The following is a 16661-nucleotide window of genomic DNA, read 5'->3' as shown; positions in this document are numbered from 1 at the left end:
GAGTTTGCCGCCTTTTCTCTTCTTCAAAATTATTGATCTTTCACGGCAATGGCAGATCTAGAAAATTCTAGGGCTTTGAGGTGATTAAGGTCCAGAGTCTTCTTCCTCAAATCTATCTCGGTTTAATTCTAGTGATCGTCAATGGCACGATCATGATGGATTGGCGATTTATCTCGCGAGATTCTTGGGGAGAAGTGTTTAGTATCTTAACATCTTTAAATTAGTAGATAAGTAATTGATAATTAGGATTTAGCTTTTATCTTTAAAATTTGAAAAATATGGGGAGTTATCTGATAAACATTCAAAGTTAAAGGAGGGTTTTTTTTATGTTTACCCTTGCTCCGTTTACATGCTACATTCTTATTCTATTCTTATTAATATAATTAATTAACTAAATGAGAAATTATGGTGTGCTTGTGTGTATACAGACGTACATACATATGTGTGTGTATATATATATATAGTAAAGAGATAAAAAGATGTATATCTCAAGCTAACTTAACCACAGAGAACCAAAAGCAATATAAACTCAAGTGTCAAATAACCGGCTTATAATGGGCGGTAAAATGAAAAATTAAGTATGTTTCTATATTATGTAGAATGGACTAACGGTTAAGTGCAAAGAAATATAGTAATTTCCATTAAATTGCTATGATGTCCTGCAAAACATCAAGTAGCAAATTTGAGTATCTCAAGAGGTTGATCTCCTTGAAGGGTTCCAACTAGGGTTTGCAATGAAGGTCCAACATCCATTAAACCAACCTAAATCCAACCCAGATGATTGGATTCAGATAGCGATGTAGATCCATTAAAGATATCAGGTCGAGTTTGGATTTAAAATTCCCATCTAAAAAATTATTGGATTACTTGTATCCAAGACCCACTATCCTGATAACCTAAATCTTGAGATTCAGATATATCACCATTTGTGAAAGTAAAAGCTCAACAATGAAAACTAAATTTTCAATTACTAAAGTATTTTAGATATTATTGGGCATCTTATTTGTAAAGCAAGAGATACCATTATCTATCTTTTTAGTCCAAATCTATTTTAAATTTGCATTTCGTGCATCATCTGTTTTGGAAGCTAGTTTATCAAATGACAACCTGTTATTGTTAATATCATCTTTCTTCTATTGGACTGACTTCATATTGCTTTGATAAGGTAATGCTTCCCTATCCAGAATTTCCTTTTTATTTCAGTAAATAATAGATTTGTTTTATTTGTACTAACTAAATTGTGAAGATATTGAACGCGCTCGATATGTATTCAAGAGACAATCAGAATTTGAATAAAATGCATCAAGTTTAGACATACAATGAGAATTTGGGTATGATGGATATGTATGTAATAGGTACCCGACCAGAACATGGCTCATTGCCACCCCTACTTCTATCAAGTGGTATTAACTTTCTCTTCAACAATTTATTGTAACCAAAGAAATTTTATTCTAGCTAATGAAAAAGCGACTTTATGGATACTATTGGAGACAACCCACATTTAATATAAAAATTCCAATATTCCACGACAAAGAAGCAGATCATGTTACTAAAACGAAGCAACTTATAAAAAGAAATATTCTCTTAAGATTACATCCGAGTGCAAAAATATTGTCAATAAACATGCACATGAATTTCTAAAAAGAGTTAATATGCAGATGATTCACACCTAAAAAGACATCGAATAAGTCTAGTACATGGAGACATCGAATTAGTCTCGTACATGGAGTTGGCCAAGGAAAGTACATCTTGCTCAGCATATTCATGTGAAACTATCATATAATTTTCAATGTCTTCTTGGTGAATTATAACCCCAATATGCGAAAAATTCGTGAGAAAAAATGTGCAAATTTACTTAGTTTCAACTGTAAGGTAAAGTATTAGAGGAAAGACATGAAATCCACACAAAATTGAGAAATAACTTATTGCGAGCCTGCCCCCGAAAAAAAAACTATTGTCGAGCCTATTCTGTTCAGGAAATTTGATTCTGGAAGTGAACAAACAACAACAGACTTTTAACAAAAGTAATCATGAAAGCATCCTCTTCTTGGCCACAAAAGAGTACAATCAATCCCGCCAAAACCTTATGTTATCTAATCATTTGGCAGAAAAATGTGTACTTAAGAAAAATTCCCCCGAGTATCACTTTACTTTTGAAGATTCAGATTTCAAGCTCTTGGTAGAATGATGGTCTGAGAGGAGTTGCTTTGTTTTCTCCAGAACGCCGAAGAAAATTGAACCACCGATACCTATCCATAGCACTCTTGGCCCAATACCCTGTAACAAAGAAAAATAATGAGAACTGATGCATTGTTATTAGTGGTTCAGTTGTGGCTCTGGGTTGTTTGAGCTTTCGTAAGTTGATACTTTTACTTTAGTGTTCTGGATTTTTGAGCCCATGAATATGATTTGTTTTGGTTTTATATGATGTAATCTGAATATGGTGACATCTATATCTCTATATCTGGGGATGTGACTTGTTTGTTTTGAAAACAACCATTTTTGGTAATAGAAGTACAGGTGGGGCTTTTGATTTCGAGCATCCTCTCTCTTAAAAAATGAAGGCACAACCTATACGGCATCATTTTGAAGACATCCTGAGATATCAATGCTCAACAAAACTCAGATTCTAAGGAAGCATACACCGACACAAGTCCAATAGCATTTGCTGGCCATGCATACATGCTAGCATGATAGTTGTGATTTGTTTCCCTGCCAATGCTATATTGCTTAAATCAAAGGGCAAAATAAACTTCTTCATTGGCAGCCACCCCAAAAAAAAGAAAGAAAGAAAAACACCCAAAAAACACAAAAAATAGAGGGATGTATCTGCAATCGGCAATTATGCTTTTCAAAATGCTAGCCTCAGGGGTGGTAACTGCTCTTCAAAACTTTGAGGGATGATAGGTACCACCGGAGATATAAATGGAGAGCGTTATATATGATTTATTGTAAATTACACTACCAAGCAATTCACCCTAAATTACAATACCATCCTCTGGAAGTTACCCTATATTACAACCATGCAATTTACCCTAAACTATAATATCATGCAAGATACTATGAACATGTCATCAAGTCCACAACGAAGGCCTTATTTGTTGAATTGTCTTGAAATTGGTGTCAACCAATAGGACAAGAAGGCTCCATTTAAGTGATTAAAAACACACTAATAATTGTTCTATCTCACATGATGCATCCAAGAATCTACAGAAATTCTCTCAAGGGACTACGAGTAATAGACTTGACAACTGTGTCAATAATGTCATTACCCAATAGACCATCCAGGTGACTAGAATATTATACTTCAAAACCATTTGTTTCCTAAAATGAACCATATATTTTAAAAAGAGCACTTTTCAGGACCAAAAATTCACAGGGCCGAAATTGGAATGTGTTCTTCCTACTTTATTAGGATTTTAAGAAAAATCAAGGATTAGTAAGGACACTTTCCCATAGCTGGTCACACAGTTCTGAGTACAAAAACAATTTCTCAGTTGAATGGTTCAAGATCATAAAATGGACTTGCTATATCTGGCACAAAGGGGATCCAACCAACTTGAGCATGAAGTTACTCTACTGAACTAACTCTTTTGAGACAAAAACACAAAATAAAATATCTTTCTAAGTATACATTTAGGAGTCAAGGAAATGAACACAGTACTAGAAGAGCAAACCTTCAAAAGAACAGCAGGGCCTTCTTCTCTGACAATAGTTTGAGCACAACTAATAAGTCCCTTGTATTTCGCTCCTGAACCCTGTAAAGTTCACATCCAGATACAGATATGCATGATGCTATAAGGCTTCGTGAAATAGGAGATGTATAAAGCATATATAACTTTACCTGAACCATCAGTCTTGTCTTTAATACATCAAGAGGGGTAGTTATAGCTCCAGTTATAGCACCTGCAAACAAAGAGGCAATATAACAGAATTCTATACAACCAGAGAGTGCGCTTCTGGGTTCAACTTATACAAGAATTTAATTGTGTTAAAAGAGAGACAAATAACCGTCACTGATGATGTTAGGATCGATTCTATATTATTACTGATGGAAGTCTAAAGTTGACAAAGTACAACACATAGTAAAGAATGTCAAATGTTAGACATGTAACTTTAATTTTACTTCTGCAGGTATATGAGCTAATCAGAACAATATATTTGCCAATCTTATGAAGAGAAGAATGATACCTTGTTATTATGAATATTATCTCTGCGCAGATTACAGGTCAAACAAGCAGTCCATAATTCAAGTAGAAAGTTTCCATCTTATAAATGCAAGAAATCAGACAAGGCCATAAAGCCAAAGAATGATAAATTCAGAACCATACATTTGGAAAACCTTCTGCAGGCATTTCACAGTAGCCATAAAGCCAAAGAATGATAAATTCAGAACCATACATTTGGAAAACCTTCTGCAGGCATTTCACAGTAGACCACATCAAAGAAGAGCATGCAATCAGAACCATACATTTGGAAAACCTTCTGCAGGCATTTCACAGTAGACCACATCAAAGAAGAGCATGCAATAAGTTAAGCATCAAAGGAAGAGATCTATTAAAAGGAGCGTAAAAACTACCAGCAAAAGCACCGATTACAGCATTCTCCGGATCACTCAACTCTCTCCGTGCCTACAAAGACACAAGAAGAAAAATATGAGATGTAATGTTGCATATGAACAAATTTACATGGTGCCAAATAACCAAGCAGCCCTAAATTACTGAATAGGCAATGAGGGAACCGGGTAGTCAAGGAGATGGAATAAAAAGAAAAACCACTTCTATGGGAATAGGACACATCCGGATTAATTGAATTCTAATTGTGTTTGTAGGAACTTTGGAAAGTCTTTTAGATAGTCATCTCTGTAGACTGTAGTACTTAGGATTTTGCACAAAAGTCTTTTGGAGTCTATCAAGCAATAAATTACATTTTGGAATATGAAGAGACAACTCTTTACTGCCCTATTTGAAAAATTATCACTCTATTCCTATGTTTACAGAGAATGCGCAAAAAAGAACCTCTACTAGGTTCTAGACCATTAGATCAGAGAAGCTAAACCTAGGCCCACCACATCTCCAGACAACATCAGAGAAGCTAAACCTAGGTCCACCAAGATCAGATAGGATGTTCATAGTCACCTTCTTAGGTATAACTAATTCATTGCAGTGACAGTATCGCAGTTGGAAAAGGATTACTGAATCAACCATTACCGGTAGCCATAATTCATTTAGCTACAGTCCCAAATATTGTATAACGAAAACAAAGACTTTTGCATCTTTCAGATCAATTAATAAAAGACAACAAATAATAGTCTTTAAACGTCAAATCTTTTTTTTTTTTTGGTTAAATTTCATTCAACTAGTTTCTTCTGATAAAAAAACTAAGAAATTAACATACTGAAAACGTCCAAGAGAACTTTCATCTCTAACAAAGTACTTCTTATGATGAATAGTTTCTTATGATTTACAAATTGATAAACCGAAATATAGTTTCTTTACTCCTTATTAAATGTCTCATGACCAATTACTGAGAATGTTGATTTTATAAGTTTCTGCATCATGCTCGTGTAAAACTTTCAAAACCAACAAGGAAAGTTTTTAATAATGAGAAGTTCTTTTTTTTTCTCTCTTCTGCGAGAAAATAGGGTATTCTGAATTATGCAGGGACAATATCAAAATCATATTCAAGTAAACAAGCGAATGATTCTTAAATGCAATTATATTCAGTGGCCCATTGGTTGAGGAAGTTATGGAGTTATGTGTAAATCTTAAAGGTCTGCTAACAAGAAATGGAGTTAGTCTGTAGTTATCCATGTTTTAAAAAGCGGAAACGCAAGACGAAGCATTAGACCCTTAAATGAAGCGAGGCGCAATTTTCAAAGCATGAGGCATAAGTCTCATGGGTTGAAGTATTTTACTTTTAAACTTGGTAAAAGTTATGAACACATAATATATAGTGGTATAATAATTTACAAATAGATACATTCATGTATTGATTAATAACTAAAAATTAAATACGTGAAGTATAGACATGAATCATAACAAACTAAGCAACATGCATAACATATATATCTTATTTTCACTCACATGGTCATATTGAAGATAAAAAGGGGTAATGTTAGTAAAAAATTCTTTTATATCCTCCTATCTTGTCTAAAGTGCGTGCTTCAAAAGAGATGTGCTTATGACGTGCGAATTGCACACTTCAGTTATGGTTTAAGCAATGAGACCTAAGCTTCAAGAGTTAAATAGCTTCTCTCTTGAGTTAAGAAGCGTTTACTCTTCAAAAAGTTTCGAAGCAAGTTTGGTAGTCAATCATAGCTTCCTATGATGGGTATCAAGAATTTACAGGAGTCCTAGTCTATAAATTAGTCTTTGTTTCTCTCCATCAGTAGCACACTCCAGAAAAAGTTTATAGACTAGGGAATACTCTCCAGTTTATGATCTTATTCTTATCCAATTAAGGAAAAAGGATTTGGTGATACTAATGGTAAGAGGTAAGATTTAGTTTTGTGTTTATCAGTAAGCGCTATCATGATTAACAGCGAATACATGGAACTATAGTAACAGCGAATACATGAAACTATGGTAGAAATAATGGAAGAGTAGTAAGCTTACTGCAATCTTATATCCTATTCGAAGTTGCTCGTACAGACAGAATTGGATTGCATCAAATGGAAGATCTCGCAGTAGAAAGGAACTATATCCCTACAAATTCAACAAAAATAACATGATTAAGTCTCAAACACCAGTGTTCAAACTTCAAAAAGGACATGATAGGGACCGAAATACGGTATTGCTATCATCTCTTTGATTGTGAAGGAACATGGGATATCTAACCAAAAGGTGGATAACAATAATGTTTAACGGAAAAGTCCTTACAGCAAAAAGACCTTTGAACCCTTCCTTAGCTACTATAAGGCGAACAGCATCAGGTGCAGAGGCAAATTGCCCTGTCTGCATTCTTTGTTTGACTACCTGGAAAATGGAGACGATAGGTTTTAGACGAACCAGAACTTTATATTTATAATCTTCGGATGGACATACTTTATTTTTAACCTTTGGATGGACATACTTCATATATATAATCTTCGAATGGGCATAGAAATTTACCTCTGTGGGGACACGAATAAGTGAAGATGCAGCACCTCCAATGGCACCTGCAGTCTTAAGTTTTGGAACATACAAGGAAGAAATATCCATTCAAGAGTACTTCAGTTGAATTGAGATTAAGAAGGTTGTCAGATAATCTGGTTTACATGTTTTAATTTCACTTCAGTTGAATTGATATTAAGAAGGTTGTTAGATATCTAGTTTACACATGTAAATTTTATCATGAACCACAAACTTAAGACCTCATTTAGAAAGCAATAGCTAAAAAAAGTGAAAGCATACTAAATTGCTTCAGAAAAGTTAAAAAAACAATTCATCCTTTCACGTAAAATCCATGGATGTACCATTGATTCAATATAAGCATGGCTTAATAAGGTGTAAAGATTACTGGTGCATAAAATTTCAATAAATCATCCTCTAGTACAAATATGAGATTTTTAGCAAGGAATCACTAATCAGGTTAACATAAAATATACTATACTTAAATTCCCTTACCAGATGAGCAAAAGCACTAAGATTTTCTGGAAATACTTTTAACAGTTTTTGTTTGGTGGGCTCATATACACCCACGAAAACAGCTGATGCCCTGTGGATTAAAAGGATAAACAGTAATGAGGGTTACAGAGTGATGAGATAATTTTACAAAAAAGAAGGTCCAACAGAATATAAGCAAAGAAAACCATGATGTTGGCAAGAATGTCTTCAGTTACATTAGCGCGACTAACCATTTAAGTGCATCCATGCTAATGTGCCCTCCAAGATTTACATCAATTGAAATGTTTATGTTCACATAAAATATGATAAATGTGGTTTTCTTGTAAATTCACATATTTGGGTATCTCCTGAACATATAGTACTTAAAAAAGCGATTAATAGGACACACAATAAAAGTAGATTTTCCAAACTCACGGTAAGACCCCAGCAAGATTTCCAGCCAACCCTGAATACAAGCCTTTCCATTGGATTTTGCTCCCAACACGAGCAGCCTGAAATGAAATGAATGGTTCGTAGAAAGTGACCAACTGCTCTCACAAGAACATAAATACTGGATTCCTTAACCTAAACAATCAAAAAATTCGAGAGCGCAAATTGAGACCATGAATGCATAGTTACAATCATTGCACATAATGATAGACATTAATATCATGAGGCAAAGTCCTAAGCATACAAGTATTAATAATACTAAATTCACACGTAAACTTTAAATTCAGACCTAAGTGCTCGAACTGATGAGAAGATTGTGACAATCAGCATGTTACATAAGTACTCATGGACAAGCTTTGAGGATCTAGCCTTCAGAAAAATCTAGTAACAACAGTATTGAATACTTCACCTAGAGCATTCATAGTTTACATATGAAATTATGAAGTCATAAGTACTTTCAGCAAGAATAACCTGCCTGAAGCCGAGTCTTTATCGTATCTATAGGATATAGGACTGATTCAACAACAACACCAGCAGTGCCTCCTGCTATAATACCATCTAAAAGAAACAAAGAAAGATTTAATTAAGCCCAACAAGAAGTTAACAAGTAAATGAAAATAAAAAATAAACAATATCACTGTCATTATATTAAATTTAGACCCCAGCACCCAAAAAATTACAACCTGTTTTACTTCACAAACAAATAGAACTTTTTCCAATTAACATACCACGATAACTTACACCTCTTCCATTTTCCTCCAGACAAAGTCCTCAAAAGCCTCCCTCCTCCCTTCTTACCTTATTATTTGTGTTCTTTTTTTTTTTTTTGCGCTGATCTCGATTTAAAAGATCTATGCTTTATGTATCCTGACAGTTTACAGAAGGCTAAGAATGTAACTAACTTTACTTACATAGCTGCAATCAGAAATATTTTGTAGTCTTAACTTTAAAAAAATATGTTCTAGTCCCATGTCAACAAGAAACAACGCCCCACATACCAAATAGTATCTGCAAAAAATTAAACGGCTTTTCATCTTCCATGGTGACTTCCATGGTGACCGATGCAAATGGCTTTGAAGATTCAACCTTGGAGTTGCGAAATTTACTCAGATAAGCATCTACAAACAATAAAATAAAATTAAATTAAATTAAAAAATAAGTCTGCTCAAAGAGAACTCAAAATATTAAAATAAAAAAAAACCTAATTTGTCACATTTACGTTCTAGTTCTTCAACCACTTGGAATAGTTATGACCAGAAAACTATAGTTCTGAAACATGATAGCAATTGGCATTTATGGCAGTTGACTTGAAGAACAGATTTTAAACTAAATTACACAGTTCCCTTGATCAAAATTATTTTCTCGACTTCAAACTAACATATTTGCCATAGCTATTACCTCCAAGTAAACTAACATGGTCAAAGTCACAATCAAAAATAAAATTTAAACTCAGTTATAAAGTTTCCTTCACCATTTTTTCAACAACTTCCTCAACTTTTCATACTTCTCAATTAATAAACAAAATAAAATCTTCAAATTCCAGAATTCAAAATCAAAACCAAACTTAAAGTTGTATACACGGTTCCTAACCAAACCTTTTGTTCAAACAGTTAATTCAAACTCTTGCAGTTCTCCATAGTTCTTCACCTCTAAGCAAAATAAAATCAAAATCTAGAATTTTCAAAATAAAAACAAAAAATTTAAGCTTATTTACACAATTTAAAAAAACTATATTTTCAAAAAAGATCTTCAAACTTTCATATTCACCCTAGTTCTTGACCTCTAAGCAAAATAAAACCATCAGAATCCACAAAATGTCAAAACTGCACTTATTAATAAAATTTAAATCTCCGCATCGATCACATTTCAGAAACCCTAGCTTTTAACATTAAGAATTTTTGAGAAATTACCTGATGAAACTGCAGGACTATTTCCATTATTAATAGATAATATTGGAGGACTCATTATTCTTTTTTACCTGAAAAAAAAAGAAAATAAATTAATTAACAAGAAATTATTGCAGAATAAAACTTGCATATGTAAATAAATAATTACAGCTAACCGTTGAAAACGAAGGGAGTCCGGGAGGAGAGAAATGGATTAGAGAGGGTTTTTGAAGATGAGCAACAGATATGGTCACCCTCAAGTAAACTTACCGTCTCGGTTCAGATTTGGATTCGACTAAAATATGAACCGAACGGAAATGCGATATGGATTCGGGTTCGGGTTGAGATTTTATTCCACCCGATGAGTTGGAGACCGATTTCTGATCATATAAATAGGGCTAAATAGCACTCATACGGCCCATTGTTTCACCTATTTTTCACTTATATATCTTAACTTGTATTTGGTAGCAAGAACATATCCTAAAAATTTTTAAACTTGCACTTATATACCTTAACTTTTTTTGGCGACACTTAAATATCCTAAGTTTTTACAGCGGGCACTTAAATACCCTACAGTTTTTAGAGTTTGCACATAAACATCCTCAGTTATACAAACTTGAGGGTAGTTAAGTGCAAGTTCTAAAATCTTAGGTATTTAAATGCCCATTTTAAGAATATTAGGGTATTTAGGTGTAAGTTTTAAAAACTTTAAGGTATGTAAGTGCTGCCAAAAACAAGTGAGGATATATAAGTGTGTACACTTAAAAACTTTAGGGTATTTTCTTGCTACCAAGTACAAGTGGGGGTATATAAGTGAAAAGTAGGTTAAATAACAGGATATATAAGTGCTATTTAGCCTAAATATTTGCATTTTTATAGTTTAATTTTGGCTAAATATCAGAAAAGTCCTCGTAACTTTGGACAATTAGCACATAACCCTTCATAAGTTTTAAAGTATCAGAAAACTCCTCTTAACTTTGAACTTTTTGGAATTTTTTAATAAATTTTAGGGATTCAAAAGGTGATCTCGAGTATGAGATCGTGGCCAAGTTTGGGTTTGATTTGTTCCTTCCAGCTTTCCGTCTCTCTTTTACATAGACTAGTTGAGATGCACGTGCAAAGCATGTGGTTAAATAACATGATTATTAAATTTGATAAAAATAGAATAAAAATAAAAAAAGAAAATAAATTTTTTTGCGGGATTGATCATCAACTCAATAATCTCTCTTTCAAATGAAATATTGATATTGTTTCCTTCAACCCAAACTATCGCCACATGATCTACTATTTATGAGTTATAAGCACATTGATCTAGTACATCTCTGTTTATTAGTATTTTGAAGTTTTCAAAAGATGGGTAATTATTCAATTCACAAAAAAAATTTACGTATGAATTTACTTGCAATATGTCCATTAAACTTTTAGTTGTGATTTGAGTCATATCCACATTAACTTTTAGTTATGATTTCACTCATATTTACATTATCTAATATTCTCATTCAATTTTATAGCCCATTCTCTGTACCATAGATTTAAAACTAAAAATATAAAGGATTATTTTCTTACGAAATTAGAGCAAAGAGATTATAATATATTTCGCCATGCGCTCTAAATATAAACTTTTCTTTTTTCTTTGATGCAAGATCCCTATCAAATCTTGCCCTAAACGTTGTGAATGAAAAATGCTATTATAACTCATTTGCATGTGACAATTGTATTGTATATAGAAGTATAGAACATATACAGTAGTCTCGTGTATTTTCTGGTTCTGACTGCAAAATACACAAGAGTGGCAGTCACGTGTATTTTCTGACTTTAATTACTTTTGTCATTAATGTTCGCTAATTACACGGGACTATTAGTCTTGGGTATTTTAAAGATGATCGTTTGCAAAATCGACCTTTTTTGTCAATTTTGTCAATTATTATGCAAAATAGTCGCTTTTGCTAATATTTTAAAAGAGTGATCTTTTTAAAAATTCTTGTAAAATAAACTGTTAATTCAAAATATGAAATGGACAAAAAAGACCTAAACATTCTGGTGATTAATTGCCCATAAATAGGAAAAAATAATAATTAAATAAAACTATATTTAAATTGAATCTAAGAAGGCATTTCACAGAATAAAGCATGAAATGAATCCAAGAAATTATTAAAAAAAAATAATGAAACTAATTTAAAAAATATGAGATTGAGGTATTGAGGGAGAGAAGACATCGCCAACATGAATTCTATTTCTCTCCAAACGTGACAGTGAAATTGGTGGAGAATGAGCGAGGAGAAAAGTAAACAGAATAGGTGATAAAGTGGGCGTGCTTATATAATTAGGTTATTAAGATATTCATCCTGAAATCTTAAATACATACATATTAGTCCCTAACATCTTTGTGATTGCTCATTTACAACGATATTACTATTTAGTATTAAATCAATTTTATTATATACGATTATATGACCCTTTTTAATAACTTATGAAGTATATATATGAAAACCTCGATGCTTATAGCCAGTAATTAGGCTACACAAAATAGGTTAACGTTTGCTATTGGTAATATTGTTAGCAATGTCATTATCTTTCTTTCTAATACAAATTCTCTTATGCTAATCACTCGATTGGCTATATTTACTTTTTATAATATCAGAGGTTAGAATATTCTCTTCTGTTTAAAAAGTGTTAACATAATTTTCTTAAAAAATATATACATAGTAACAATAATATATATTTCAGTTCAACTAAAACATAGGCTTGAGGCCATTTAGATTGAGGTCATTTCTACGCTAGAATGGTGATATAGTGATTACACAATTCAAAAGTCAAAGAAAAAATTTCTACAAATGAAAAGTAATTTAATATGTCAAATTAACAACTAATTTATAAAATATAATGGGCAGTGCAGATAACTATAGAAAGTAAGGTATATATCTCCATGAAAATTTCATAGTTAGTGACCAACTACAATCATCCTAATTTAAGCATAAATAATTATTATTTTAGTTACTAATTTGATACGCATAACTTTAGAATAAATCTCAAGCAAAAAATAAGAATTGAGATTGTATTATCCTGTAGGTAAATAAATAAATGTTATTAGAGCTTCTCTTTATATTAAATTTAAAAATAATAATTTAAATTATTAAGCGCCAAATATTAGTTCATGCGAAGAAGTAAAGTAATATATGGTTTATATGCCTATATAGTCAATCAATCAAACATATTAAAATTATGATAGACCACAGTCTAAATTATATGGGGGATTCATATTAAATATATTTTATAAAAAATAGTACATTAAAGTTAAAATCCTTTTAACCACTATATACATTGTCTGAAAATGTTTGCATATATAAACTATACTGCCTAGGATTAGTGATGTGCACACTTAACTATAGCCTAATACATCTTAAAAACAACTTACTCTTCAATATCATCATTAATTGACGTATTATGCATTACAAAACCATAATGAAAATTTAGAAAACTACAAAAGAAACACCCTCAAAATTTTTAAAAATTGTAAAAAAACACCCTGAAATTTTATAATTTACAAATACACAAAACTATCAAAATTACAGTGAAATCAAGTGACTATATAAAAATTATTAAAAAATTTCAAACTTAGGAGGGGTAATTTGCAATATACTAAACTTTAATGGTGTTTTTTTCTAAATTTCAAATTTATAGATTTTTAATTAGTTATGTTTTTTTTTTAAAAAGGTATGGGTAATATTGACCATGAAATTTTTTTCGTAAACCTATATTTTTAAAGGGAGTATGATATTTTTTGTAAATTTTTAATTTTCTAGGGGTTGTTAGTATTTTTGTATATTCATTTTAGTATCTATAGGTTAGAAATTCCCATGATATTTTTTTTATAAATTATGAATATTAGGTATTATTTGCAATTTTTAAACTTATAGCCTTTTCTATAGATTATAGGTTGTTTATAGACTATTTATAATTCCTATATTTTCAATTTATTAATGACTTTGAAAATCTCAGGGTGTTTTTTATAAAATTTAAATTTTGAGTGTTTGTTTGTAATTTTTAAATTTGTAGGTGTGTTTTTTCAATTTAAAAAACTTGGAGGATATTTTTTACAAAGTCCAAAAACTTTTAGATGCTGGCTAGCATATATTTTTTAGATTTCTTTGTGAACTAAAATAAATAAATGATTTGAATTATATCAAACGTATCTCTTTTATCCAATAATATGTTAAGTCTTATTATGAATAAGATAAATCATTTAATTACCAATTCAAAAAAGATAGAATAATTAGAATAGATAAGGATAACAATGTAATAGTAAAAAAATTAAGGGTAATATTGACTATGAAAAGATTTTTCCAAACTCGTACTTTTAAAGAGAGTATGATAATATGTATATGTAGTCTTGGTTTTTTCTCTTTTTTCAAAATTTAATTATACGTATGTATCTTTTTTCTTGCTATCTTAAGGAGTTGAGCTACTATCCCTTCGTCCACCCAGTCGTTGGATTGTGTTGATGGATCAAAATCAAATCTAACGAAGCGGCACGGAGTTGTTGTGGGATGGTAATCTAGTAAAAACACAAAGAAAGGAAAATTGACCAATGACACTATTACATTATTGGATCTGGACATTGATACTTGCATGCAGTGAGAAATAACCCATTAGAGAAGGATATTCTCCATATTAATCTCATTTAAGAAGCATTGATTTGAAATATAAGAGTATATATCATGGTTCCAGTATTTATAATGAATTAGAAATTTTGATTTAATATTATGATTCATGAATGTTGATGTGATAGGTCGGGTGCTGGTTGGTATGAGGAGGGGATTCCTGTCGAGCGGAAGAGGGAAGTCCAACGGAGAGGATGAAGGGAACCGACAGAAAGGGGGAACGCGAAGATGGTGCATAGGGAGAATGGATGCTAGCAGTGAGAGGAGAAGATGGGAGTGTGCTACTCTTTTTTTCTTCCTTTCCGAATCAAGAGAGATAAGAGGATGAAGGACAACAAGATATGCTCAGTGAATCTACTACTACTTTGTTTTCCATTATTTAACATATTATCAGCTAAACAACATATGCTTTATGCAAGTCTCTTATTTCAATAGCTCATCCCACTACAACGAGTAAGAATATTTGGCACTGTAAAGTTTGAAGATGCATCTTAATGGGATGCACCTTAGAAACTCGAAAGGGTTCTTGTTCCTGTACGAGGGCGGAGGCGATGGGAAGGAGCCAAATTCAAATTTGTTGTTTTGCTGCATCGAACGAATGTGAGTTTTTTGTGTTTTTTCCTCCCCCTCCCCACAAAAAAATAAAATTAAAAAACAATCAACCTCTGCATGCAACCCATCTTCCCCCAAATCAAGAGTGAGGCAATAATTACTCCAGCTCCTCACATTTCATTATTTTTCCCAAAATACCCCTCTCTTAATAAATGCAGTGCATTTACTTGATCAAGATCTTCATCAAAAAGATCTATCCAACAGCTATAAAAGTTGGGTGGACAAATGCTAGTATCCACTTAAGTGGATAGTAGCTCAACTCCTATTTTGAGCTTATATACATGTTTTTCTTTTTATTATGAGTTTAATGCATTATTTGAGTTGATACACACGTAGAAACAATATAGCAAGTCAGTCTAGAACTAGGATAACATTTATGTGAAGTTAAAATATGAATTGAGTTAACCATGGCTTAGAAATGTGTCTGCCTTTTGGTCCCTTGCATGAGCATATATATTCAACATTCTTTTGATTATCGGGAAATAAGCATTGGAGAAGATACACTAGTAAAAAAGAGGGCATTGGCGATAGGGAAATCCGTCACCAATGCCCCAAAATTCATCACCAATAGATATTGGTGACATTACAAGATTCGTCGTCAATAAATTCGTCGCCAATACGTTTAACAATGAGTACGTGCAATCGAAACGCATAAATCCATGGTACCTGATCCGTTGCCAATAAATCCGTCGCCAATAGACCGAAACGTATAACATACGCTTATTGTACACGGAGAACAACGAGTGCGTGCGACCAAAATTTTCTAGAAACGAAAATGCACAAAGTATACAAAGTTAGATGTGCGCACTACTATATTCTGAACCTGTTCGAACTGGACAGATCCGATAGTTACGTACCAATCCTTTCTACTTATAATATAAGGTAAACAATCATTTTCGGTATAGAATTAAATTCCATACCAAAATTTAAATCGTCTATCTTATATTATAACTCCAAAAAAATTGGTAGTAATTATTGGACGAGGATCTACGGCTATCGTTAACTAATTTTTGATTCACCTATAATGGATATATAACATATTTTTGTGTTATATATCACACTAAATATAACTAGCATTAGCGTAGCATTTAAGTTCAGTTTTAGTAGGGCATGGATAGTATTGGTTATTGTTAGATTATTACGATATTAAGGTTAGGATTAGGGTAATATTAGATTTTTGTAAAATTAGATGTAAAATTAGGTCATTTAGGTTTAGGATAACTACATTTGCATGATTATGAACAATCAATAGCATTAATTGCCTAATAATTCCCTTTATAATAATAAAAAACTAAAAACTAGAAATAAGCGGAGACTAAACCTTTCAAGGAGGTGGAGTTGAGTTCGAACAATGAATCTGCAATTTAGTACAATCAAAGTCCAAAAAATTGAATTAGTTAGGTAAAGAATAAAATTTGTCTTAAAACTGTAAATTGAAAAAAAAATAAAAAAAATTTACTGCATGT

General features: G+C 32.0%; 1 protein-coding gene across 3 annotated transcripts; it reads right to left on the bottom strand.

Annotated features, from left to right (window-relative positions):
- On the bottom strand, window positions 1835-16555 carry LOC109823861 (S-adenosylmethionine carrier 1, chloroplastic/mitochondrial-like). 3 transcript variants are annotated; one of them, XM_020390275.1, is made up of 14 exons: window positions 16517-16552; window positions 15862-15958; window positions 9947-10014; window positions 9035-9154; window positions 8512-8594; window positions 8022-8098; window positions 7608-7698; window positions 7113-7166; window positions 6882-6977; window positions 6618-6707; window positions 4580-4631; window positions 3845-3906; window positions 3678-3758; window positions 1835-2277 (listed from the first exon to the last, which is right to left on the bottom strand). In XM_020390275.1, the coding sequence occupies exons 3-14, from the start codon at window positions 9999-10001 to the stop codon at window positions 2143-2145; spliced, it is 996 nt and encodes a 331-aa protein (XP_020245864.1). In that variant the 5' UTR covers window positions 10002-10014; window positions 15862-15958; window positions 16517-16552; the 3' UTR covers window positions 1835-2142. The 3 variants fall into 3 exon arrangements, 2 of the variants coding, with proteins under 2 accessions (XP_020245864.1, XP_020245863.1); XM_020390274.1 differs by lacking the exon at window positions 15862-15958 and having other exon boundaries at window positions 16517-16555; XR_002242493.1 differs by lacking the exons at window positions 1835-2277; window positions 15862-15958 and adding an exon at window positions 4192-4268 and having other exon boundaries at window positions 3744-3758; window positions 16517-16555.

This window comes from Asparagus officinalis, chromosome 9 (genome assembly GCF_001876935.1).
Source record: "Asparagus officinalis chromosome 9, Aspof.V1, whole genome shotgun sequence".
Classification (NCBI taxonomy): Eukaryota; Viridiplantae; Streptophyta; class Magnoliopsida; order Asparagales; family Asparagaceae; genus Asparagus; species Asparagus officinalis.
This window is presented reverse-complemented; position numbering and strand designations above follow the sequence as displayed.

Bases quoted from the DNA above. Each gene is read 5' to 3' on its own strand.
- LOC109823861 (XM_020390274.1), bottom strand. From the start codon at position 10,001: ATGAGTCCTCCAATATTATCTATTAATAATGGAAATAGTCCTGCAGTT. The intron at 7,167-7,607 runs GTAAGGGAATTT...CCAAAACTTAAG, and splicing joins TTAGTGCTTTTGCTCATCTG to ACTGCAGGTGCCATTGGAGG. The intron at 4,632-6,617 runs GTAAGCTTACTA...GTGTCTTTGTAG, and splicing joins GAATAGGATATAAGATTGCA to GCACGGAGAGAGTTGAGTGA.